General features: G+C 32.9%; 1 protein-coding gene across 2 annotated transcripts; it reads left to right on the top strand.

The window, feature by feature from the left end:
- Positions 1-7,185: 7,185 nt before the first annotated feature.
- Positions 7,186-26,101, top strand: LOC143229932 (small ribosomal subunit protein eS7-like). Of its 2 annotated transcripts, none has more exons than XM_076462803.1 (6): positions 7,186-7,266; positions 10,199-10,273; positions 16,040-16,135; positions 24,247-24,428; positions 25,073-25,223; positions 25,966-26,101. In XM_076462803.1, exons 2-6 carry the CDS (start codon positions 10,199-10,201, stop codon positions 26,041-26,043), a joined length of 582 nt encoding a protein of 193 aa, XP_076318918.1. In that variant the 5' UTR covers positions 7,186-7,266; the 3' UTR covers positions 26,044-26,101. The 2 variants fall into 2 exon arrangements, with proteins under 2 accessions (XP_076318918.1, XP_076318919.1); XM_076462804.1 differs by having other exon boundaries at positions 7,244-7,377.
- Positions 26,102-26,187: the final 86 nt, after the last annotated feature.

Below are 26,187 nucleotides of genomic sequence, written 5' to 3'. Positions count from 1 at the left end.
CATTGAATGCTACAGAGAGGAGGTATTGCACAACCGGATATTGCTAGTTCTGATAGCCAACTAGAGCAAGGCATTGAATGCTACAGAAAGGAGGTATTGCACAACCGGATATTGCTAGTTCTGATAGCCTACTAGAGCAAGGCATTGAATGCTACAGAAAGGAGGTATTGCACAACCGGATATTGCTAGTTCTGATAGCCAACTAGAGCAAGGCATTGAATGCTACAGAAAGGAGGTATTGCACAACCGGATATTGCTAGTTCTGATAGCCTACTAGAGCAAGGCATTGAATGCTACAGAAAGGAGGTATTGCACAACCGGATATTGCTAGTTCTGATAGCCAACTAGAGCAAGGCATTGATTGCTACAGAAAGGAGGTATTGCACAACCGGATATTGCTAGTTCTGATAGCCTACTAGAGCAAGGCATTGAATGCTACAGAGAGGAGGTATTGCACAACCGGATATTGCTAGTTCTGATAGCCAACTAGAGCAAGGCATTGAATGCTACAGAAAGGAGGTATTGCACAACCGGATATTGCTAGTTCTGATAGCCTACTAGAGCAAGGCATTGATTGCTACAGAAAGGAGGTATTGCACAACCGGATATTGCTAGTTCTGATAGCCAACTAGAGCAAGGCATTGATTGCTACAGAAAGGAGGTATTGCACAACCGGATATTGCTAGTTCTGATAGCCAACTAGAGCAAGGCATTGAATGCTACAGAAAGGAGGTATTGCACAACCGGATATTGCTGGTTCTGATAGCCTACTAGAGCAAGGCATTGAATGCTACAGAAAGGAGGTATTGCACAACCGGATATTGCTAGTTCTGATAGCCAACTAGAGCAAGGCATTGAATGCTACAGAAAGGAGGTATTGCACAACCGGATATTGCTAGTTCTGATAGCCTACTAGAGCAAGGCATTGAATGCTACAGAAAGGAGGTATTGCACAACCGGATATTGCTAGTTCTGATAGCCTACTAGAGCAAGGCATTGAATGCTACAGAAAGGAGGTATTGCACAACCGGATATTGCTAGTTCTGATAGCCTACTAGAGCAAGGCATTGAATGTTACAGAAAGGAGGTATTGCACAACCGGATATTGCTAGTTCTGATAGCCTACTAGAGCAAGGCATTGAATGTTACAGAAAGGAGGTATTGCACAACCGGATATTGCTACTAAATTTAGTTATGACCAAAACTTATTTCTATCATTACATAGATGGACAAAAGCTTACACTCCAGAGAACTCGTGAGCACTGAAGTGGTTAATAAATTTTATAATCAAGAAAGTGAGATAGCAAGATGGCTTCAGAAACTCCAGAACTATATGTTTAACATCGTGCATTGCCTTGGTCACAACCATAGAAATTTTGAATCATTATCTCAGAGATTATTCTTTAAAGAAGAATAAACTCTTACACTGTGTCGAGTTTATTTTGCTATAAATGCTATAAAGATAAAATATTTTCCAAAAATCCATTTTGAAATTCACATTCGTGAGATTTCCATGTGTAATATTTTCAATTTAACATTTTCAATGTGTATTTGGATGCTACCATGTTGTAAGTCTTTTTCACCAGTAAAAAAAACAAAAAAACAAAACCGTATTAAAGTAATTCCAAAAAGTATTACATATAATCATACAATATCTACGTCATTTATAAAATAACGTGTAATAACTGTCCAGAATACCAAATCGGAGAAAACTGGAAACCGGATTCACCGAATGTAATAAAAAAACCTCCCATGTTTACCATTATTGTAATCCGAAAAACTGTAGTATATATATTACAAACGCTGTAATTTTAAATAAGGATTTAACATCAACAAACGTAAAATAAAAGAAGTTATTTTAATATTGTAGATACAGCCCTACTGTAAAACAACGCTCCAGGGTACGAAGGTATCTTCATTAATTTGTTAAGCAATCTCTGGTCGTGTGGCCTTATTGTTCCATACTGTGTCTGTGTAAACTACTTGTACCTGGTATTAACAAAAACCCTGTCAAAACGATGTATATTTGTTACTATGTTAATCTTGTAATAAATTGTTTCTTATTATGCACTCAAGCCGTCTTCATACTTTATTATCTCAAAGTAGGTACCTCATCATCAAATTCAAAATAAGATATCTATCACAATGTGGTAATAAAAAGTGATATAAATCCAACTCTGACATTGCAGGATAACATCACATATTAAGCAACTTCATTTAAGGGTTAGAACAGTAAATCATGGTGTTTAAAAAATTGTATTTCTTTTTATAACAATCTTCAAAGGCTGGGAGGATATTTGCCATAATTCCCGTATATAAAATAACGCCTCTGTGAGGAAACAATGTTCAGTTACTTATTTGACCTTATTTTTTAACTGTTTAATAGATATTCTAAATCAATATAGATTAGTCACGGTAATTAATGGCTTAATTTAGGATATGTTTTCGTTTTTAATGCAAAATTACATGGAGATGTAAGCCTTAAAAAATTGATAAAAACTACAACTCATCACCTTAGTCTATCGTACATCAAAACAACTGCTGTTCAATTAGTTCGATATTCTCCCTACAGTAGCAAACTGACTCTATGTCGACGACTTCTACATCTCGGGTCAGTCGTCAAGCATGAGGTTTATTGAGCGCCAGCTACAAACTGCCCTCAATCGTTTACTGAAGTGGACCACAGCAGCCGGTTTTACTTTATCTCTCTCTAAAACCGTTTGCATGCACTTTTGCTACCAACAGAATATTTCCCCAGAACCCGAGCTCCGGCTTTGTGAAGTTATGTTTCCTGTGGTCTCCGAGGCAAACTTTTGGGAGCTTATATTTGATCGTAAGTTGACTTTTATTTCACACATCAAGCAGCTATGTGTCAAGTGTATAAGGGCACTGAACATCCTTTGTATCATCTCTTCCACCTCTTGGGGAGTGGATCGATATTCTATGCTAAAAATCTATCATATCTTCATTCAATCAAATCTAGTCTATGGTCCTGTCAGGACCTTGGCCTTGAATTTGTTAAATCCTATTCGCCCTCTAGGGCTTTGGCTCTGCACGGGGGCTTTCCACACATCTCCAGTTCAGAGCTTTTACACAGAGTCTCATGAACCTCATCTACACCTCAGCTGTTTGGAACTGTATTTACTGTATGTTTCGAAACTGGGGTTGTGTTTTCCTTCCCCAGTGGGCCATGTTTTTCAGAATAAATGCTCTGTCATTGTTCCTTTTGGCCTTCGTATTCAGGCGCAATTGACTCAATTGGCTCTGTTTTCAGATGCCGTTGCTGTCTGTCTCCACTGGTTAGCCCATTCCACCATGGTTTATTACCATCCTCAAGTTTGACCTTTCTTTGAGTCATCTAAAAAAAGCGGATGCTCCCGATTGGAAGGGCCGTCTTCTATATGCTGAATATTTCTCGAACTATTATTTTATTCCAATTTATACGGAAGTTCGAAATCAGTTGACTCTATGGTTGCACAGAGGATCTCCTCTACTGTTTTTGTCCTGAGTTACGCAAACGCTATGCAGTACACAAACTGTAATATTTATATCGACGAAAACAGGGTGAGAACTAACATTAAGCGAGAACCACTAGAGAGTTAAGCGAGTCGGTTAAGTTAAGTCGACTGGCTCATTTTTCTTTATCATCTACTTCTATCTAGTTCTTCTGGATACTAGGCCACGTCGGTATTCACAATAGACCACATTTTACTGTCGTTACAACCGTGAGCGATGGCACAGTTTTCGGCATGTTTTTACCATTAGATCACCCCTGACGTTGGACAGTGTCATTGGCGAATATCACACCGTCCACCTTACAAGTGTTTTTAATTGTTTAAGGGTAGTTGGCCTTTTAATTCTATTTAAGTTTTCCCCGATGTTGGGTCACTGTTTTTGTTTCAACTTAATTTCCTTTTACACCTTATAATAATTTTACTGTTATTTTATATTTTAACGGTTGTTTGGCGCAGTTACCTAATTACTTTGTACCATAAAAAGCCAAACAAAAACAACAACATTAGTTCGTTAATATGAATAAAGTTACAAATACTAATGTGTTCGTCCTATCCCAATCGATTCAAATAACCTTAGTATTAGTTGGAATTCTTTGTTTGGGCTTTTGTTCAGTAAAAACTACAAAATCGTCTATTTATTTTGCAACCACCGCGGGTATCGAAATCTGATTTGAAGTGTTATAAGTCAAGAGACGTATCGCTAAACCGTTGTTTCGAAATGCTGTTTTCTGCTTATCAATAAAAGTGTTAATACCCATATCCAGCCGTTATTTCAAGTGGGTTTCTCGTCATCAAGAATTGTATGCACTGACTGCTTACTAACCATGAGGCCTAGCATGGCCAGGTGGGTTAAAGCGTTCGACTCATAATCTGAGAGTCGCGGATTCGAATACCAGTTGTACCAAATATGCTTGCCCTTTCAGCCGTGGAAGCGTTCTAATGTTACGGTCAATCCCACTATTTGTTGGTAAAAGAGTTGCCCAAGAGTTGGCAGTGGGTGGTGATGACTAGCTGCCTTCCCTTTAGTCTTACACTGCTAAAGTATGGACGGCTAGCGCACATAGCTCTTGTGTAGCTTTGCGCGAATTTAAGAAAACAACAACAGTATTAACCGGGTAACTTTTACAGATGCTTCCAGTTTATGAATATTTGATACAAATAACAAAATAAAGTAAAACGATAATTGGCCTTTATGCAAAAAAAAGTTTTTTAACAGTTTTTAATCAACTCATTTTCAGTGATGTCGAGAAAACCCGCTTGTAGAGAAATATATATGCAAAAACAACTCGTTTGGGTTGAGAAAATATTTTACATAGAAGAGCGAACAACGTTTCGACCTTCTTCGGTCATCGTCAGGTTCACGTAAAATATTTTCTCAACCCAAACGAGCCGTTTTCGCGTATATAAATCAACTCATTTTGTTTAGTGTATAGTTTCTTGATTATAATTATTGAAATTTTACAAAACTTTAAGCAAACCAAATTAGCATTCAAATGTAAACCAATTAAACCTTTTGTGCATGTGTATTAATAATTCAAAATACTATTTATAATTTTTGTCAGAGACTTGTTTAACTTTTATTACTCGTACATTTACAGTTTAATCGAGGCTAACTGGAATTTACGAGTATACCTTATTGATTCAGTGTCTTATATTATGAAAAGCTCTTTCTGTGTAAGAACATGTAAAATAATCATTGTACTGAAAATAATATTAAGATGTTAAACATATTATCATGGTCTGTGATGTATTTTACGTATTTAAATTAATCAGTGATGTCGAGAAACCCACTTGTTGAGAAATTTATATGCAAAAACGGCTCGTTTGGGTTGAGAAAATATTTTACATAGAAGAGCGAACAACGTTTCGACCTTCTTCGGTCATCGTCAGGTTCACAAAGAAAGAGGTAACTGACCGGAAGATGACCACATGTGTGAAAGGAGTTGTGTAACTGTGTGTCGAAATGTAGAGGGCGGTATTAGATGTTTGCATATATAATTTTATTTATTTTATTATATTAATATAGGTATAAAGGCGTTCCTTTATATTGGTTTATTTTGGGTTTAAGTTGTTGTATAAGTAAGGCTTTTTTAATTTTGCGTTTGTTTCTTTATTTAGTATTTGAGTGTTTTCTATGGTTATGTTGGGTTTACTTGAGTTGCAGTGTTCGAAAACGTGTGAAGGTGACTTTTTATGTTCTTTGAATCTGGTTTCCATTTTTCTACTTGTTTCTCCAATATAGAAGTCGTGGCAGTTATCACATTGTATTTTATAAATAATGTTGGTGTGGTGTTTGTCAGTGTAGTTTTTACATAGTATAGACCTCAGTTTTGTGCCTGGTTTTTGAATAAATTTGGTATTAACTGGAATGTCATATTTTGTTACTAATTTTTGCCAAATGTTGGTTATTTGTTTGCTGATGTCAGGAATATATGGTATACAGCAGTATATGGTTTCGTGATTTTTTGATTCGTGAGCTGTATTTACTTTAGTTGGTTGATTTTGCTTTCTGTCTAGGTGTGTGCGTATAATGTTTTTTACGGTTTGTGGAGGAAACTTATTGATGTTGATGAAGTATTGTTTTATTTTGTCTAATTCATCGTTAATTTTATCTGGTGAGCATAGTTTTATGGCTGTGTTTATTTGGTTTCTTAGTATGTTGAGTTTTTGTTTTGTTTCATGTGCTGAGTCCCAAGGAATGTATAGTCCAGTATGGGTGATTTTTCGGTGGATTTCTGTTTTGAATTGTGTGTCAGTTCTTGTAATTTTGAGGTTAAGAAATGATATTTGATTGCTTTCTTCCTGTTCACATGTGAAGTTAATGTTGGGATGTATAGAGTTAATGTGATTGAAAAAATCATGTGTTCTGTAGATTTGAATCCCGCAACCGTGTCATCTACATATCTGTACCAGTATAGTGGTGGATGTAATGCTGTGTTAATTGCTTGTGTTTCAACTTGTGTCATAAAAATATTGGCTAGAACTGGTGATACTGGGTTGCCCATGCTTAGGCCATTTGTTTGTATATAGTTTTGGTTGTTGAACATGAAGTTTGTCTTTATCGTGGTGAATTCTATGAGGGTTGCTAATTGGTTAATGAGAATTTCTATAGTTGGGTTAGGGTCTGGGATATAGAGTTCTAAGGCTATCTTGCAGGCTTCAGTGGTTGGAACTTCTGTAAAGAGGGATATAACATCGAAACTGGCCATTAAGGCTTTATGATTAAGTTGATTTAGATTAGACTTGAAATTAAAAGAGTCTTTGATGAATGAGCTGGCTGATGTTACATATTTGGAGAATGCCCATGCTATGTATTTACCAAGATTGTAATTAAACGATTCATATGTGGACATTATTGGTCGTAATGGACAATCTGGTTTATGAGGTTTGGGGATGCCGTATATTTGTGGTGTGCGTGAGTCGGTTTTACGTAGGTAGGAATAAAGTGTTTGTGAAATTGTGTTGGCTTTTTTCATTTGTAGTAGTAATTTGTTCAGTTGCGTCTCGTGTGTCTTTGTTGGATTTGTGTGTATTGGTTTAAATTTGTTCGTGTCTGATAGGATGTTATTCATTTTTTGGATGTATTCATTCGTGTTCATTATGACTATAGCGTTACCTTTATCTGCTTTTAGAATTTCTAAATTTTAAATTAAGAACTTTTATTATATAGCGTCCTCTAGTGTGTTTTATCAAACTTATGAAGGCTGAGTAGGAGATTAATTTTCCTCTTTCGTTTAGCTCCCGAAGCAAGGTAAAGTTATGTATTGTATTTGTCGATAAAGTTCCAGTTTTTCGTGGTAAATTCTGCCAATAATTTTAAAATTAAACAAAAATATTCTCTGAAATCTATATTTTTCTTCAGGTAATGTAACAGAGAGGTATTGTATCTCTTAAAATAGATGATTTCGGATTGATTTGGCTCATAGGTTTGAGCGGTTTTTAATCATGTTTTATTACAGCATTAGTCATTATGGTTAGGCTTTTCATCTGAAATAAAGTGGTGTTTATAATTTATCAAGTAATGGTTTTTCATTCTGTTTTTATTATTTTTTACTTGGTGTTTTCGTATTTTAGAGAAATAGAATGCAACTACTGTAGTAGTTGGAAGAATTAATAAGGACGTAATTTTATTTTAAAAAGTTAAAGTCGATATTAATCCAAGACTAAGAAATGTGTAAATAGTCATAACTTGAAGTTGAACATGAATTACTGATTTTTAAATGTACTGTGGTACAGGTTTTAAAAATATCGTGTATATTTTTGGAGGTTTCAAATATGAAATTAAAAATGGCTACAGATCATGGGCTTATGCAGTTGAAATATTTGATTAGTGATATTCGAAGTGTACCTTAGTGTTTTAAATTAGGTTTTGTATTTTAAGATTAAATATTTCACCCTGTGACCCCAATAACTCTTCTGTTTACATTAATGTTTGGAACATAGACATGTACCTGTGAACTAATATTTGACTAAAAATAAGGTGTAAGGTAAATGTTTGATGTTTCAAGCTACATCTAGAAATTCCTGGTAATGATTGTACAAGATTGTACTTATGATTAAAGTTTTATAGCTGTTGCAAACTATGACCTCCCCTCCTTAAATTCTAACTCTTGACAAAACCAGATTTATCAAGGTTTCTTGTAGATCTGTATTGAGAAAACAGTAACTTAAGTATAGGCCATTAAATGTTTAAACTTGAGAAGAATTGATCTAGAGGAAACACAATCAGCACAAAGAATTCATGATGTGTAAAATAAAGAGCTTGCTAACATAAAGGACTGATTCCAGAACCCCTTGTAGCTCATACTACTATTATCTCCAAAAGTTGATTTTATTTGTAAAACTATTTACTGCTTTTACTTGTTTCAGCTTTGAGTTACTATGTTCCATAACAATGTTGAATAATCAGTGATGAGAAAACCCACTTGTAGAGAAAAATATATACGTAAAAAATGGCTTGTTTGGGTTGAGAAAAATTTTTTTATGTAGAGGAGCGAACAGTTTTGACAATCAGTTGCATAACCCCTTTCAAACATGTGGTCAACTTCCAGTCAGTTACCTCTTTGTGAACCTGACAATGACTGAAGGTAAAAAATTTTCTCGACCCAAACAAACCATTTTTACATATATAATATTGAATAGTTGAAACTACTTTGAGTTATTTTGAAGTAGTAAAAAAATTCATGTTTATTTCAGTTTTAAAATCACATTCTTGAAGTATTGTGAATATAACTTAGGTTACCCCTTCACACAGGCCGTGTCATCACATTTCTTGATTCATATTCAAATTTTTGTTGAACCGCTATTTTAAATATTTATCATTAAATTTGGTATCAAACTAATTAAATTCAAAGGTTCATATCATACTTTAATTTCTTAATTTAAAAAGTAAATGTCAAACACAATATTTGTCTTAATATCTTGAAGATGGTGTCTTAATACAAGTCTGTAGCTTGTTAAGAATTAGAAACTAATTACCAATATTGAAAAGTTAGAATATAGAATAAGAACCTCCTGTCTTTTGTATTTGCTAGAGATATTACTTTTACTGAATTACATTAAGCACTGTTCATCTCTTCACTTTTGGAAAGAGTCCATAATATACGTGTGCTTCTACACGACATGAATAATCAATCATAAACTCAATGTGCATCAAAGATTTTTTTCAAATATAGTGGTGTCTCTTTCTTTGTACTAGTAAGTTCAGTTTTACTGTTTAAAATTTCATACTTTTGATAGCCCAGGTACTTAACGTGATAAATTGTAGTGGATATTTCTTATTCACAACAACCAAGTAGAAAGATTGTAACTAGAAAGTAATTGTTTCTAATAAGTTTAAGAACTTGTTTGTAAATTTCATTAATCTAAATATATACAGCATATAATAACTGAAATATTATTTTGTTTTGTCAAATACTAGTTCACTAATAACACAGTCAAGACAAGTCAGTTTTATATTCTTGAATATGGTAACATGAGCCATGTCATTGTAACTTCTGTGATGTTAGCCAGGTGCAGCTGTAATGTTATACATTTATAAATGTATAATGTTATGAAATTTAAGCTACTTACACTATGCATTTGTGTTTTTAACTTAGTTTGTAGTTATTCTAGAATGAAGAAAGCATAATTTCTCAATTTTTTTGTGGTGGTTACAAGATTGCTCGATTCTTCTAAACAGATTCCAATTTGTTAGTGAAAATGACAGATAAAATACAAAGTTTTATATTTGAAAAAACAATTTATCTGTAGGTCATGTGTAATATGAAAATTTTCTGATGCATAGTGGTTTTAATCTTAAAATGAAAATTACTTATGTTGGACAATCATTCTGAAAGAAAAGGTTTTATGAAAAATTCTTTAATTAAAAAATCTTAACACTTGTTATAAATATTTTGTGTACAAAAGCCTTGTAATGTTTACCAGTAAGTTGCAAAATTTTGTAATGGTACATGTATATTAACAGAAACCAGTGTAATTCTTGTGGATACTTTTGTTGCAAGCTGGGTGGATTTCACCCCACTCATAAATGGAAGGTTTAATCTTAACATGTAAAATGTACATGCAACTAATCATCAAATAATTTTGTGTAACAATTTTCAGTGGTGTTAGCATCTTCAGTTTTTTTTTTGTATAATTAGTATCTTTGAGAATTTTACTTACGGATATGTTGTTTTTAACAGATGTATTCGGCTAGTGCTAAAATTGTCAAACCCCAAGGGGAAAAACCTGATGAATTTGAATCTTCTATTGCTCAGGTATGTTATATGGACATTTTTTGTGGTACTGAAAGAATAGTTTTTAATCCTCTCAGTTCTTTCTGTGAAAGTACAACTAGTAATATTTGCTAGAATTCAAAATGTTAAATATATTGTCCTGAAATTTATCAGTATGTTAATAAATATGTTAAACATTCTGTTGGTATGAATATGCTTTTATCTATTAAATATAAATGTTGTATCAGAAAAATCTGGTTTGTTTTAAAAGATTTTTCTGTAAACTTGGTTTTTGTTATCTGAATAACAAATGTTATAAGTGTTATGCATCATTCATACTCTTTAGAACTTCCTAAATGCTACTTGCAAATAATTATTTTACAGTGTAGTTGAAAATATTTGAATAATTTAATGTAAATATCTAGTCAGATTATTAACTGACAGTTTATACTGGTGGTCTCGTGAATCCAGTCAGATTATTAACACTGACAGTTTATACTGGTGGTCTCGTGAATCCAGTCAGATTATTAACACTGACAGTTTATACTGGTGGTCTCATGAATCTAGTCAGATTATTAACTGACAGTTTATACTGGTGGTCTCATGAAATTCTGAGTATTCATTTTTCTTTTTGTAGTATAAAGTTTCTAATTTTTAATTTCAACATCTTTGTTAAATAATACATATAAACTATAAACATATTTTGGACTTTCATACTTGATAGCCTAATTCGTTCCCATTAGTTTTTTTCATATACTGCATGGATTCTTCATACACTTAGTGATGTACCTTTCAAATGTGCATTTTAGAAAACAAATGTATCAGACACTAAAGTGAATGTTACTATAAATACCAGTATGATGAATCTGGAAAAGACAAAGTTATTTCTGTTGATTTTAAATATTATTTCCAAAATTACTGATGGGTTTAGACAGTACGTGAGTGTAGTGAGATTAATATCTGAATAGAGCAAGATTGAAATTTTATATTTTGGCTGATCAGCATCTGTGGTATGCATTTCTCATTAGTTTTATGCTTTGAAAATTATGTAAGAGTAGAAAGTTAATCTGATGTTCTGTTGTTAGTTGGTACAGGTATTCCTGTGGTCAGGGGTTAAAGGGCATGTCATTGCATTGATAGGCTTATATTAAAAAATGTTTGACTATTCTGTGAATACATACCAATAATTTTGGTATCACATTGTGGATTATAATTTAAAACTAAATATTAACATTCCTATACATCAATATTTGCATAGATGATTGTGATGTCCATATACAGTCTAGTTTATGAATTAGAAACTCATTACCAATTGGCAAGCTAGAATGTAAAATAGAACCTACTGTCTTGTATACTTGCCAAGAAGTCACTACATTTAGTAAATCACAGTAGCCTACCCACTTTCAGTTGTTGGAAATGCTTATGTATATCTACTTCTATGATGTGTGGAAACTTGATGTCCTCCTGGTTGTTTTTTCAAGTCTAAAAGTGGTAAATGAAAATCTCTGAAGAAAATGTTCTTAAATGGAATTAGAATTAGTAAATCGAATACTTTAAGATGATAAAGTATGGTTGGAATTAGAATTAGTAAATTGAATACTTTAAGCTGATAAAGTATGGTTGAATTCTGCAAAATTGATCTACCAATTTATAGTATTTGGTTATTTCTAAAGGTAAAACCTAAGTTTTGTATCCTTTATATGTTGAATATGACAGCGAGTGCAAAGTTTAATTAGGAAAAAATTCTTTATTTGGTGTTCTATGTTTTAAAAAAACCTCAAATTTAAGAACTTGTTTGTAAATAAGTATCTGACATAAATGTAACTATGTATAAAGTACAGACCTCTTTGTGAGGGCTAGTTTTATCTAGATATGATAACATAACTGTTACTTCATTGTAACTTTTGTAATGTTAGATACAAAACAAACCAAGTACAGACCTCTTTGTGAGGGCTAGTTTTATCTAGATACGATAACATAACTGTTACTTCATTGTAACTTTTGTAATGTTAGATACAATTGAAAGATGAATAAAATAAAATATATATTTAATGTATAATTAAGTGGTTAAACCTATTTAGACTAAACATTTGTTTTTTGTCATTCTGGAATAAGTGTAGCTTCTACTTATTTCCTAATTTTTCTGTTGCTTGTGAAATTGGTCAAATCAACCAACCCACACAGATACAATACTGAAAATAAAATGTAAAGTTTTTAGTTAAAATTCTCAGGGTGCAGATATGACATTTTGAATACATCACACAAGGATCTAATGCACTGGAGCCATCTATATAAATAAAATAGTACTGTCTGTTTTGTGTCCATGTAAATACTTTGCAGGGTATGGAGGCTCATTAGGTCCATGGGGAAGTGCACACACATTTTCAATTTTCCACTACTTCACCCCTGTTGATGAATCTTCACCATATTTGGCATGAAGAGATACATGCAAATTTATGGCTTCACATTGTGTTTTGGGTTTTTTTTAAATTGTATATAAAAACTTCAAGTCCAAAAATAACTTTTTATTAATCATGAATTTAAATAACTTCCATCTAGGTTACAGGTACCCCAGCAAGTGTTCAACAATTTTTATGGTTGGTGGTGGGTTAGTTCAGAGATTTGTCTTGGAGTTAAACCAGTAGTGTAACACTTTTTGAAGTCCATGAAATCAAAATTAGTTGATTAACTTGCACTTCCTGTTACTGGACACTGATACATTTACTACATTAACAAAACCTTTTCCGTTGGAAGTGGGTAATTTCGCTAAGTTAGTCCTTCCATTGTGGGTTGGGTTAAATACAAAAAGCTGCTATTTACAACAGTAAGTGTACTGTTTTTGATAGCACGCGTGTTTACAAAAAATTAGTAAATATTAATTTTTTTCGTAGAATGACAAATTATAACAAATATTTAGTCTGAATTGCTTAAAGTTTTTAACATTATACATTTATGTACGTAATTATTTGTTATACTAACATTTCAACTATTGCCAGCTAACATCACAGAAGTTACAATGATGAATGCATGTACCACATCCATTAGGTTTTATTTATATATATGATACATACACTCTTAAATAACAAAAAATATCAAATTACAATACCATAAAATTCCATTAACTATTCAAGTATTTGGGTACAAAAAATATGATTTTGAACAGGCTATATATTAAACTTGCATGCATGAAGGTTTGTCTTGAAACAGAGAACTTATATGAAAATGGCTGAGACATTCTGCATTTTGGATGGGTTATTTACATGTCATATATGAGGGACCATTTCCAAGAAAGAAAAAAGTTGAGTAGGGGCCACTGTTTGATTTGCTAAATATATCTCAATAAATCGAAAGGAATAGAAGCTCTTATTTTATTTTCTAGCTTTTAAATATTGGTAACTTGAGTTTCTAATTCACACAACACTATGTAATTTATTTTGACATCACAAACATTAAATTGAACCAGTGCTGTACACACCATACCATGCATACATGTTTCTTTAACATTTACTCTTAAGAAGTTCAACAATATATGGAAAATTGAATGAAAATAGATAATTTAATACTAAACTCAATGACATAAATTTATAAAATGATAATTTAATAAAAATTTGAATGCAAATTAAACAAGGTGACATAGCCTTTGACCTAAGATCTCATATGGAAAGGGCTAATTAAGCATTTCCTATAACTGGAAATTGGTGGTTTTGATAGATTAATTAAACCTATCTTACCACTGCAAACAGGTAGTTTTGCTTGATTTTAATATTAAAAGCACTAGTGGTTCAATAACCCTAAACATTAAGCATCTGAGGTTCCTTTCCAAAAATGTATGGAACTCTATTCAAACTAGATGTGTGATAGTAAATCAGCTTAATATATATATATATAACCATTAAACTTTCATTACTGGTTCAAATGTCTGACACGTATGTCAGTTTCACTTCTGTAGAGCATAAACACTTTTGAACACAAACTCCATTTATTGTAATGTTAATTTCACCACTGAATATGAAAATAATATTCTTTCCTTAACCATAGATTATCAGATCTGACATAATTTCAAAATCAAAATTTACTGAAAAATTTCACATTCCCCTGGAATTGTGCCCATAAATCCAAACAAATTGATATACTAAAAACTCTTAAACATGCAGCTTCAAGACTTTGCTCAACTGGATATATAGATGAAGAAATACTTATTTTTTCATGCTAACACTTTCTACTAACGATTGTTGAAACATTTCCATGCAAACACCAGAACTCAACTCATAAACAGAATTGAGACAATGTAAAAATAACATTACCCTGCAGTTTTTCACTTACACTTCACATCAGCTCAAAAATAATCAAGTGTTGGAAAAAAACTTGTTATTAAATATAAAATTCCTGTTGATGTCAAATCCACTATAAAACGTGGCCCTAGATTGAAGCCCTTGTTAAATAAAAATTATAGAATTATACACAGTACCAAGACCATTTATTAAATAATATGCAATAAATGGTCAGAATTGTACATCACAAAATTGGAAACCAAATTCACTGAATGTAATTTAAAAACCTCCCATGTTTAGCATTATTGTAACTCAAAAACAAACCTATTACAAATACTATATTTCTAACTAACCAAACCTCAGCAAATGTAAAATAAGAGAAGATATCTTAAAACAACCCTTTAACTAACACCTCAGTGTACCAAGATAGCTAAATCAAGCTGCATAACTGTTTGACATCATTTTTCTGTCTACTGTGTGTGTATGTACACACATACTCGGGTATCTTAAATTTCTCATGCCTGTGGTTGTCGATTTTGTATGAACCATTGTACATTTAATATAGTTTTTCATTACTTAATCAGGCTGTCAACTTTCATTAACTATCAAATTCTAATGTTTCATCTTCATCTACTCCAGTATCCTTTCTTGCATGCTTTCTTTGGTTACAGCAGTGTTGGTATCTTCCATGCTTTTTTAGATAGATAAGTATATATTAGTATCTAGTGTTCAGATGTGTTTTTGTATGTGTACCAGTTATCTCCCAGAAAACATTTTAACTACAGCTGGGAAATCAATTACAGCATTAGTCAGTGCCTCCAACTGTCACTCTTAGATGATTTAAACTTCATCAGCAATTAAAAAGGTATTACTGTTGTAATTTATTTTTGGTTGATTAGTTTAATCAGTTGTGTATACTTGTGAAAGTACTTTGTTTTCAACTACTGCTCTTCAGTTGTTCTTACTCTCCAAGTCTTGTGAGAATAATTGAAGACAGGTATTAACCATTCCACAAATTGCCCAGATCTGTTCGTAACCAAACATTTAATGATTATCACTAAAAATATCTGGAATGGACATTTCATGAGTAACAGGTTAGGTCTATCTCAAGATCTGTAGCTCTGGTTATAACTACTTTTAATTCCACAGATGACTTGTATTACTCATCTTCACACAGTTCTTAATGGTTTAAGTACATTATCTCAAGATCTGTAGCTCTGGTTATAACTACTTTTAATTCCACAGATGACTTGTATTACTCATCTTCACACAGTTCTTAATTGTTTAAGTACATTATCTCAAGATCTGTAGCTCTGGTTATAACTACTTTTAATTCCACAGTTGACTTGTATTACTCATCTTCACACAGTTCTTAATGGTTTAAGTACATTATCTCAAGATTTGTAGCTCTGGTTATAACTACTTTTAATTCCACAGTTGACTTGTATTACTCATCTTCACACAGTTCTTAATGGTTTAAGTACATTATCTCAAGTTAATATTTTCCTATTTACATAATAGCTTTTGTCTTCTGTAGGCACTCTTGGAGCTTGAGATGAACAGTGACTTGAAAGCACAACTAAGAGAACTCAATATTACTGGTGCAAAGGAAATTGATGTTAACAACAAAAAGGTGAGATAGTCAGTTGTAAGTTATTTAAGGTACGATTAGTTATACCAGACAGAAATGTCAGTTGTAAGTTATTTAAGGTACGATTAGTTATACCAGACAGAAATGTCAGTTGTAAGTTATTCAAGGTAAGATAGTTATACCAGATAGAAATGTCAGTTGTAAGTTATTTAAGGTAAGATAGTTATACCAGACAGAAATGTCAGTTGTAAGTTATTCAAGGTAAGATAGTTATACCAGACAGAAATGTCAGTTGTAAGTTATTTAAGGTAAGATAGTTATACCAGACAGAAATGCCAGTTGTAAGTTATTTAAGGTAAGATAGTTATACCAGATAGAAATGTCAGTTGTAAGTTATTTAAGGTAAAATAGTTATACCAGACAGAAATGCCAGTTGTAAGTTATTCAAGGTAAGATAGTTATACCAGATAGAAATGTCAGTTGTAAGTTATTTAAGGTAAGATTAGTTATACCAGACAGAAATGCCAGTTGTAAGTTATTTAAGGTAAGATAGTTATACCAGACAGAAATACCAGTTGCTTTAGAATTACAAGTTTTAATATACTGACTGTTTTAGGATATTAGTTTGATACATTGAGAGCACTTGTTCTGGAATGTTAACATTTCTGCATCATATTCTGTACTGAGTGTGACAGTGGGTTTTAGTCTTTACATTCAAATTTCATTAAATTACTTCATTATACCATTTAGTATAGCGTGAAATCTTAGCTAATAACCCATATATAATATTATACAAGTTTTAAAGGCAACATACTGAATTTCCCCAAATGTGATTCACATGAAACATTTTCAACTCTATTTTACACCTCTCCCCTAAGAAACATTATTCACTATAAAAATTAACATTGCTCAAACAAACCATAATTTTTGTAGCCCTCAATTTTGTTTGGTTACAGAGCTATTAAATAGAAAATCATTCCCATCATGTCACATCCTCTTACAGGATATCTTGATGGTTCTCTTACATTTAATTATATATTACCTGTAACAATAGAAAGTCAGTGTTTTCATCTACCAAATGATGTATTATGTTCTGAATAGAAAAGTGTCAATTTCACTTATAATAACACTTTGGTTCCCTGAAGAAATGCAACAGCTAGTTTGGATGAATTTGTAATGGCTCTTGTTGCTTACTTTGAAAGCCAGAATAATTGTGGTTGATAGGTTATAACAGGTAAAAAGCAGACATTTATTCTATGTTCTTTGGTGCATTATTTAGTGAAATATAATTCATTTAATGCACTTACTACCATTGGTATAAAAATATTTGTCACTGACAATCTACAGCAAGATCCTCAGATAAGTGCATTATTTCTTGTTTATTATAAAGATAAACTGTAAAAATAGTTAGATTAGGTAAAATAGATTTCATGAGAAAAGCACATGACCAGTTTGGTGTAGCTCTTGTGTAATGTAATGTGAGCTGCAACTTCTCCACTGGTTTATAACTTAGTGGTGTGAAAAGGAGTTGAACACACTTCAAAAGATAATAAAATGTAATTATAAATAGGTGTATATTGTTACATGTTTAGAGCTACTTTGGATAAATGAATGTATTTTCACACTACCTTTGAAATCATTCTATAAAGAAAAGGGTGATTATTTAGAATTATTTTGGATTTATTTTCGAGGGGGCTATGAAGTTACTTATTGACCACCCTTGTATAGATTTAAGGTAGAGAAGTTTTACTGAAAACAAACATTTGAAATGTACATAGGTTTCAGAAGTTATGCAGTTAAATTTCATGTGAAAGGTTTACATTTGCTGAAAGATTGACAAATTTTGTGAAGATACACTATACATACAGAGTTAATGGTATTAATTTTATAAAGACTTGGTACAAGAAAGTCATGTTGTTGGTCAGATTGACCAAGCCCATGTGGAAGGAGTTCAAAGTTTGATATACTGACAGCTCTTGTTTGGGGTGCAGCCATTCCGTTCCAGTTTTGGTTTACATAGTTTGAGCACATTGAATGGTAGTGTTTCTTAAATTGTGAGATTGATTAGATCTCCACAAAGTTGACTGTATGGTTATCTAATATATACCATTTAAGATTTTGAGTAATTTTAATAAAATGTAACATTTTAAAAGTTTGCTGTATATTTATATGGAACCAAAACTGACACTTGTAAGGTTGAAAGATTTGTTTTTCATATGTAACAAGTAGCTTTCTCGTAATCATGAGACTGAAGAAAGGAGTACCTTGCAAGCTCTTAAACAGCATCACTAGTATGTTAGATAATTAGATTACAGTGTGTATGGCAAACAGCATCACTAGTGTGTGTGTGTTAGATAATTAGATTACAGTGTGTATGGCAAACAGCATCACGTGTGTGTGTGTGTGTGTGTTAGATAATTGGATTAGTGTGTATGGCAAACAGCATCACTAGTGTGTGTGTGTGTGTGTGTGTGTTAGATAATTGGATTACAGTGTGTATGGCAAACAGCATCACTAGTGTGTGTGTGTGTTAGATAATTGGATTACAGTGTGTATGGCAAACAGCATCACTAGTGTGTGAGTGTCAGATAATTGGATTACAGTGTGTATGGCAAACAGCATCACTAGTGTGTGCGTGTTTTAGATAATTGGATTACAGTGTGTATGGCAAACAGCATCAATAGTGTGTGTGTGTGTGTGTTAGATAATTAGATTACAGTATGTATGGCAAACAACATCACTAGTGTGTGTGTGTGTGTGTGTGTGTTAGATAATTGGATTACAGTGTGTATGGCAAACAGCATCACTAGTGTGTGTGTGTGTGTGTGTTAGATAATTGGATTACAGTGTGTATGGCAAACAGCATCACTAGTGTGTGTGTGTGTGTGTGTTAGATTAGATTACAGTGTGTATGGCAAACATCACTAGTGTGTGTGTGTGTGTGTTAGATTAGATTACAGTGTGTATGGCAAACATCACTAGTGTGTGTGTGTGTGTGTGTTAGATAATTGGATTACAGTGTGTATGGCAAACAGCATCACTAGTGTGTGTGTGTGTTAGATAATTGGATTACAGTGTGTATGGCAAACAGCATCACTAGTGTGTGTGTGTGTTAGATAATTGGATTACAGTGTGTATGGCAAACAGCATCACTAGTGTGTGTGTGTGTTAGATAATTGGATTACAGTGTGTATGGCAAACGGCATCACTAGTGTGTGTGTGTGTGTGTGTGTTAGATAATTGGATTACAGTGTGTGGCAAAGCGGCATCACTAGTGTGTGTGTGTGTGTGTGTGTTAGATAATTGGATTACAGTGTGTATGGCAAACGGCATCACTAGTGTGTGTGTGTGTGTGTGTTAGATAATTGGATTACAGTGTGTATGGCAAACGGCATCACTAGTGTGTGTGTGTGTGTGTTAGATAATTGGATTACAGTGTGTATGGCAAACGGCATCACTAGTGTGTGTGTGTGTGTGTTAGATAATTGGATTACACTGTGTATGGCAAACAACATCACTAGTGTGTATGGCAAACAGCATCACTAGTGTGTGTGTGTGTGTGTGTGTGTGTTAGATAATTGGATTACAGTGTGTATGGCAAACGGCATCACTAGTGTGTGTGTGTGTGTGTTAGATAATTGGATTACACTGTGTATGGCAAACAACATCACTAGTGTGTATGGCAAACAGCATCACTAGTGTGTGTGTGTGTGTTAGATAATTGGATTACAGTGTGTATGGCAAACAGCATCACTAGTGTGTGTGTGTGTGTGTTAGATAATTGGATTACAGTGTGTATGGCAAACAGCATCACTAGTGTGTGTGTGTGTGTGTGTTAGATAATTGGATTACAGTGTGTATGGCAAACAGCATCACTAGTGTGTGTGTGTTAGATAATTGGATTACAATGTGTATGGCAAACAGCATCACTAGTGTGTGTGTGTTAGATAATTGGATTACAGTGTGTATGGCAAACAGCATCACAATTATTGTGTGTGTGTGTTAGATAATTGGATTACAGTGTGTATGGCAAAACAGCATCACTAGTGTGTGTGTGTGTGTTAGATAATTGGATTACAGTGTGTATGGCAAACAGCATCACTAGTGTGTGTGTGTGTGTTAGATAATTGGATTACAGTGTGTATGGCAAACAGCATCACTAGTGTGTGTGTGTGTGTGTGTTAGATAATTGGATTACAGTGTGTATGGCAAACAGCATCACTAGTGTGTGTGTGTGTGTGTGTTAGATAATTGGATTACAGTGTGTATGGCAAACGGCATCACTAGTGTGTGTGTGTGTGTGTTAGATAATTGGATTACACTGTGTATGGCAAACAACATCACTAGTGTGTATGGCAAACAGCATCACTAGTGTGTGTGTGTGTGTGTGTGTGTTAGATAATTGGATTACACTGTGTATGGCAAACAACATCACTAGTGTGTATGGCAAACAGCATCACTAGTGTGTGTGTGTGTGTGTGTGTGTGTGTGTGTTAGATAATTGGATTACAGTGTGTATGGCAAACAGCATCACTAGTGTGTGTGTGTTAGATAATTGGATTACAGTGTGTATGGCAAACAGCATCACTGGGGTGTGTGTGTGTGTGTTAGATAATTGGATTACAGTGTGTATGGCAAACAGCATCACTAGTGTGTGTGTGTGTGTTAGATAATTGGATTACAGTGTGTATGGCAAACAGCATCACTAGTGTGTGTGTGTGTGTTAGATAATTGGATTACAGTGTGTATGGCAAACAGCATCACTAGTGTGTGTGTGTGTGTGTGTTAGATAATTGGATTACAGTGTGTATGGCAAACGGCATCACTAGTGTGTGTGTGTGTGTTAGATAATTGGATTACAGTGTGTATGGCAAACGGCATCACTAGTGTGTGTGTGTGTGTTAGATAATTGGATTACAGTGTGTGTGTTAGATAATTGGATTACAGTGTGTATGGCAAACAGCATCACTAGTGTGTGTGTGTTAGATAATTGGATTACAGTGTGTATGGCAAACGGCATCACTAGAGTATGTTAGATGATATTCATGTTGTCTAACATTCCACCCTGATGCAAGAAAATTTGGAGAACAGTCTTAATCTTTAAGTTCTCTAGCTTGAAGATGCTACTTTACCTCCTACAGTTGAAGATGGAAGTTAATTTTTTTTGTGACAAGTTACTGATTAATAGCCATATCATTGTTTGTTGACTTGTATTCAAAATTTTGAACAATTTTAAGAATTTGTCAGTAAGATTGTAATTAAGTTATAGGTAATTTAATGTTTATTATTATGCATAAATTAATATTTTGTGTAAAAGTATTAAAAGAATGCAGTGCTAGTTGAGGTTAGATGTTTGTGATGTCAAAATTACCAAGTCTATAGTTTCATTCAAATTAGGAACTCTACCATTATTGACAAGCTAGAATATGAAAAGAACCTCGTATTGTTTACTGAGATACAGTTCATAGTGAGTCAGTCAGTGATCCTGTTCACTCTTTCCCATTGTACACACACTCAGTATATAACATGAATAACCAATCAACTGCTCAGAATGTCTCCCAAGTCTCAGCCATTGTAATCTGTTAAGTCTGCCATGCTGTTTTTTAACCAAAATTTTGGGGAGGTGGATTGTGTCTTTAGTCTGTTAGAAATCTTGTGTTGGTTGAGACCTAAATACAGCTAAGTTATTAAACTTGATTAAACTATAGTGTAATTTCTGTAGTATTGATATAATAATTTATTATCTTTTGGTTATTGAACTGTGTATATATAAGCCTAAAAAAATTTGTTCATATCCTTCACTTGAAATTTTAAAAGGCTTAGCAACGTGTATCCAGCAGTAACTTTTTGCTTCTTGATTTATTATTCTATATTTTAAGAAAACATAGGTTTTGTTTCTGGATAGTAATAATCTATATACATGTATAATTTATAATAATTGAAATATGAATGTATATTAAAAATTACCAGTCCAGTAAAACACAGCAAAGACTATAAAGGTTTAAAGTTTTATTAGATCTGGCAACATGAATGTATGTGCACCATGTAAATGCATGCAAGCTGTAAAATGTTAGCCAGGCAGGTCAATATAATAAAAATATGTATAAATGTTTGATACAATGAGATTTAAGTTACTTAAACATGTTATAATTTAGTCATTCTAGAGTCAATTGTATTTAATTATTTTATGGTAGAGAAAGTAACAGACAAAATATAAAAATTTTTACTGAAAACTAATGTTTAGTTTGTATTTTGAAGGTTTTTAAGGGTTCCACAAATAACATCTAAAATTTTGTGGTGAAGATTTTTAATTTACATAAATTGTTTACACTCAGGCTAGTAATGAAACAGGCTTGATACTGTCACAAAAAATCTTTAGTCAAAATACTTTGTTAGAAAATCTGACTTTTTATCATTCAAGAATATTGTAACATTTACCAAAATTCTACTAAATTTTGTGAATATACACATACAGTATGAAGTTATAGTATAAATAATGTGTGGATATGTATATTAAACCAAGCTTCCTGCAAAAACATGAACTCCTGCAGTAGGACAGCTTTAAATTTGTGTAGTCATGATTATTTTAGAATATTTTCCTTTGTTTATACATAGTGTGTGTGTGTGTGTATAAATGAAGTAACATTTGAAATATCAATAGATTACAAGGTTGACATGTAGTAATTAGCTGATAAAGTATAGCTTATTAGATATGTAGTACCACATTAGTAAGGGAAAATATGATAATCTGTTAGAAGAATATTTACAAACCTGTATAGCAGTTGGACATGCATAGTTACCTGTGATTTTGATCCAGTCTGTGTAGTAAGGTATAAAGGCAGATGAACTGTTCATGTTGGCCAGTTTTAACCTTGCACGAGTACAAACTAACTTTTTGTAGTGGTGAAAATTGATTGTAACATCTTGATTATTAGTCATAACCAATTAATGATCAGTTATTGGTAGCATTATAATATAACTATACAGCCCTACCTAATTAAGGTTTTGATGAATATAATTTGACTTATTAGTCTGGTTCTCACTAGTATGAAGCCCTTCACTGGAATAATTGTGTGGCATGGATTTCTCTTATCTTGATTTTACATTGTTCCATGCACTTAATATTATATGTATCCATGTAATTAGTACTAGGAAAAGAAGGGGTAATTTTCATTGTTGATGGGGAGAAATACTGGGTAGTTCAAGAAAATAAGTAGTTGTGGAATAATTATCTTAATTATAAAGAATATGAAGCCAACATGTAGACAAAGATGTGATTGTAAGATGCTCTTAACATAATAAGTAAAAGGTAAAGACCATGGCAGGTAAGTTATGAATAGAATACCACCTTTCAGTAGATGTTTTAGTTTCGAAGCTGTGAAACTTAAATGAGGTGACATGAATGTTTCAGTTCTTGACCTTGTCCATTTCTGAAGTTTAAGAGCTAGAGATAAATGTGAACAAAGGTCACCAGTTTTCAACTTTGTTTTGGAAACATAATTTTGTATATGATTTAACAAAAACTGGATTACCTTTTTAAAACTATATGGCTAGAAGGTGTTAAATGAGCTAAGTTACCAGGTACATTCTGAAGTCATGTACCTCTCACTAAGATAGTAGAAACATTATACAGGACTAGAAAGTATTGAAAAATAATTTGTGTTTATGGTACAGTGTGGCATATCCTTCTGTAATCACTATGGTGATACAAAAATTATATACAGGGTAGAAAGTGTTAAAAAAAGATTCATGTCTATGTGGTACAAAGTGATGTTAGTTACAGTTACTAAGGTAACAGAAAAATTCAGCAGTGTTACACAAGAACTAAAATGTGTGTGGTACTGTGACATGTCAGCTGACCATGGCAAGTATGGTAATAGAAATTATCCATCTGTTTTAATTATCCCGTATAATATGATGCTTTTGTTTAGTTATGGATAAGTTTTACTGTGCTTAGTATTGTCAGTAACTAAACTTGTAATGTTATTCTACAAACTAATTTTAATCTTTTTAAACACTTTAAACTGTTAAGGTGTGCACATGTGTATTTACATAGTAAAGGTACACGTATATTTTCAGGACAAACAAAATCTGTATTATTGTAATGGATTAGTTGGTAAGATGACCTGTTTTAAATATCAGTCTATTTTCAGGCTATCATCATCTTTGTTCCTGTGCCACAATTAAAGCCCTACCAGAAGATCCAAGCTAGACTTGTGAGAGAACTTGAAAAGAAGTTTAGTGGGAAACATGTAGTATTCATCGCTCAGAGACGAATTCTTCCTAAACCATCAAGAAACATGAAAGTTAAAACCAAACAGAAGAGACCAAGGAGGTAAGAAGAATAATGTTCAAAACTTACAGAAGACAGACATTAAAAAGTACAAGTTTAGTGCTGCAGTAACCAAATATTCATGTGCTTTATCATGGTCCACTGTTGTAACCAAATATTCATGTGCTTTATCTTGGTTCACTGGACCAATTCCACCCAGGTGAAGGAATGTTGTATGTAATTCTAACTTTATTATGACAAAATATGACAGACTTTTAGAAAAAAGTATGTTGTTCACTGAAAATCAGATGTTATGAAAGTAATTATATTCAATATAGGGTCTGTGAATTGCAGACATCAGTTTAACTTGGAACTGACACTTTGGAATATAAGGTGTTCATGTGAAGAATATGAGATTTTGTCATCTGCAGCTGTTTTCAGTATCTGGTATTTACTGTTTGTTGAATCATCATTTTGGATAAAATAAATAGTTGATAACTATGACACTGTCATACATTATTGAATGATACTGTTAAAGGTCATGGCATGTGACCCCCCACCCTTACACAAGTTAAAATCACTATTATTGTTGAACTAGAAGCTGGTAAACATGTATTAAGTACTTATGACTACCTTAAATGATTTTGTTTATATAAGTGCTAAATAAGTATATAGCATATGTTTAAAGGTATTTCTTATTTCTCTAGCCGTACCTTAACATCTGTTCATGATGCTATGCTAGAAGATATAGTTTTTCCTGCAGAAATAGTTGGAAAGAGGATCAGGATTCGTCTTGACGGATCACGACTAATCAAGGTTCATCTGGACAAAAACCAGCAGACCAACATAGAACATAAGGTAATGAACTTGTTTGGGACAGACAAGAGTGTAATAAACTTTCTTGTTTGGGTCTGTTTTGAGGTAATAAATTCCCAGTTTTTGCTCATAACTTCACAGTTAAAAATTTATCATATTCCAAGAAAAGTGCATTTACATCAGAACAGAATGTTCAAGTTAATTCACTGAAGTACAAATTGTTTTATTATTTTTTTCTTATAGTGTTATATCAAGTGTTGGTAATGTCTAGTAGTATTACCTGTGGATATGTTCCATTTAAATCCTCCAATAGTTACTGTTTTTATCTTGTAGCCATGTTTTATAACTTTCCAACACATATTCCAAATAGCCTTGTTTTTGTAATAACCTGTGTTGCAGGTTGTACCATTTTTGTGTTTTGTTTCAAATTGTTTTTTCACTATTATCAGTTGTGTTTATTAACCCCTCTGGTATTGTCCTAAGTGACATTACCTTGAAATCCTGTATGATCTCATGTTTAGTGTCTCTTCAGAAGTTGAGTTTAGCAGTGTGATGTAACAGTGTACAGTAATGATGATTTAAACAATCCAACTCTGAAGGCTAATCAGAGATGTTGACAGAAGTATGATCCTGAAAAGTACATGTTACTGTTTCTACCTGTAGTTTAATTGTAGAAGTTAAGTTAGTCATGCTCTATTTTAATATACTTCATTAACCAACAAGCTGTATGTTATCCAGTTCTTAACAGGTGGACGTGTAAGTTTTAACTTTTCTTTATTTTCAGACTGACACGTTTGCTGCTATCTACAAAAAACTAACAGGCAAAGAAGTGACGTTTGTATTTCCTGAACCTTTATTCTGAAAGTATGTGAAGTATGTATAACTTGGGAAAACACTCGAATAAAACAGGTGTTCAAGTCTGTTTTTCTCCCATTTTCTTACCAGTGAATAAGATGTCAGGTTTATCAATGTTAAACTTTCCTGAATTCCTTTTAAGGAGTTAAAA

The sequence above is a fragment of the Tachypleus tridentatus genome, chromosome 10 (genome assembly GCF_004210375.1).
Source record: "Tachypleus tridentatus isolate NWPU-2018 chromosome 10, ASM421037v1, whole genome shotgun sequence".
Lineage (NCBI taxonomy): Eukaryota > Metazoa > Arthropoda > Merostomata > Xiphosura > Limulidae > Tachypleus > Tachypleus tridentatus.
Note: the sequence above shows the minus strand (reverse complement) of the source record. Positions and strands in the feature narration are given on the sequence as shown.

What these genes read in the sequence shown, in the direction of transcription:
- LOC143229932 (XM_076462803.1), top strand. Translation starts at nt 10,199, where the DNA reads ATGTATTCGGCTAGTGCTAAAATTGTCAAACCCCAAGGGGAAAAACCT. An exon ending in TTGATGTTAACAACAAAAAG is followed by an intron (nt 16,136 to 24,246) that starts GTGAGATAGTCA and finishes GTCTATTTTCAG; the next exon opens with GCTATCATCATCTTTGTTCC. An exon ending in AGACCAACATAGAACATAAG is followed by an intron (nt 25,224 to 25,965) that starts GTAATGAACTTG and finishes CTTTATTTTCAG; the next exon opens with ACTGACACGTTTGCTGCTAT.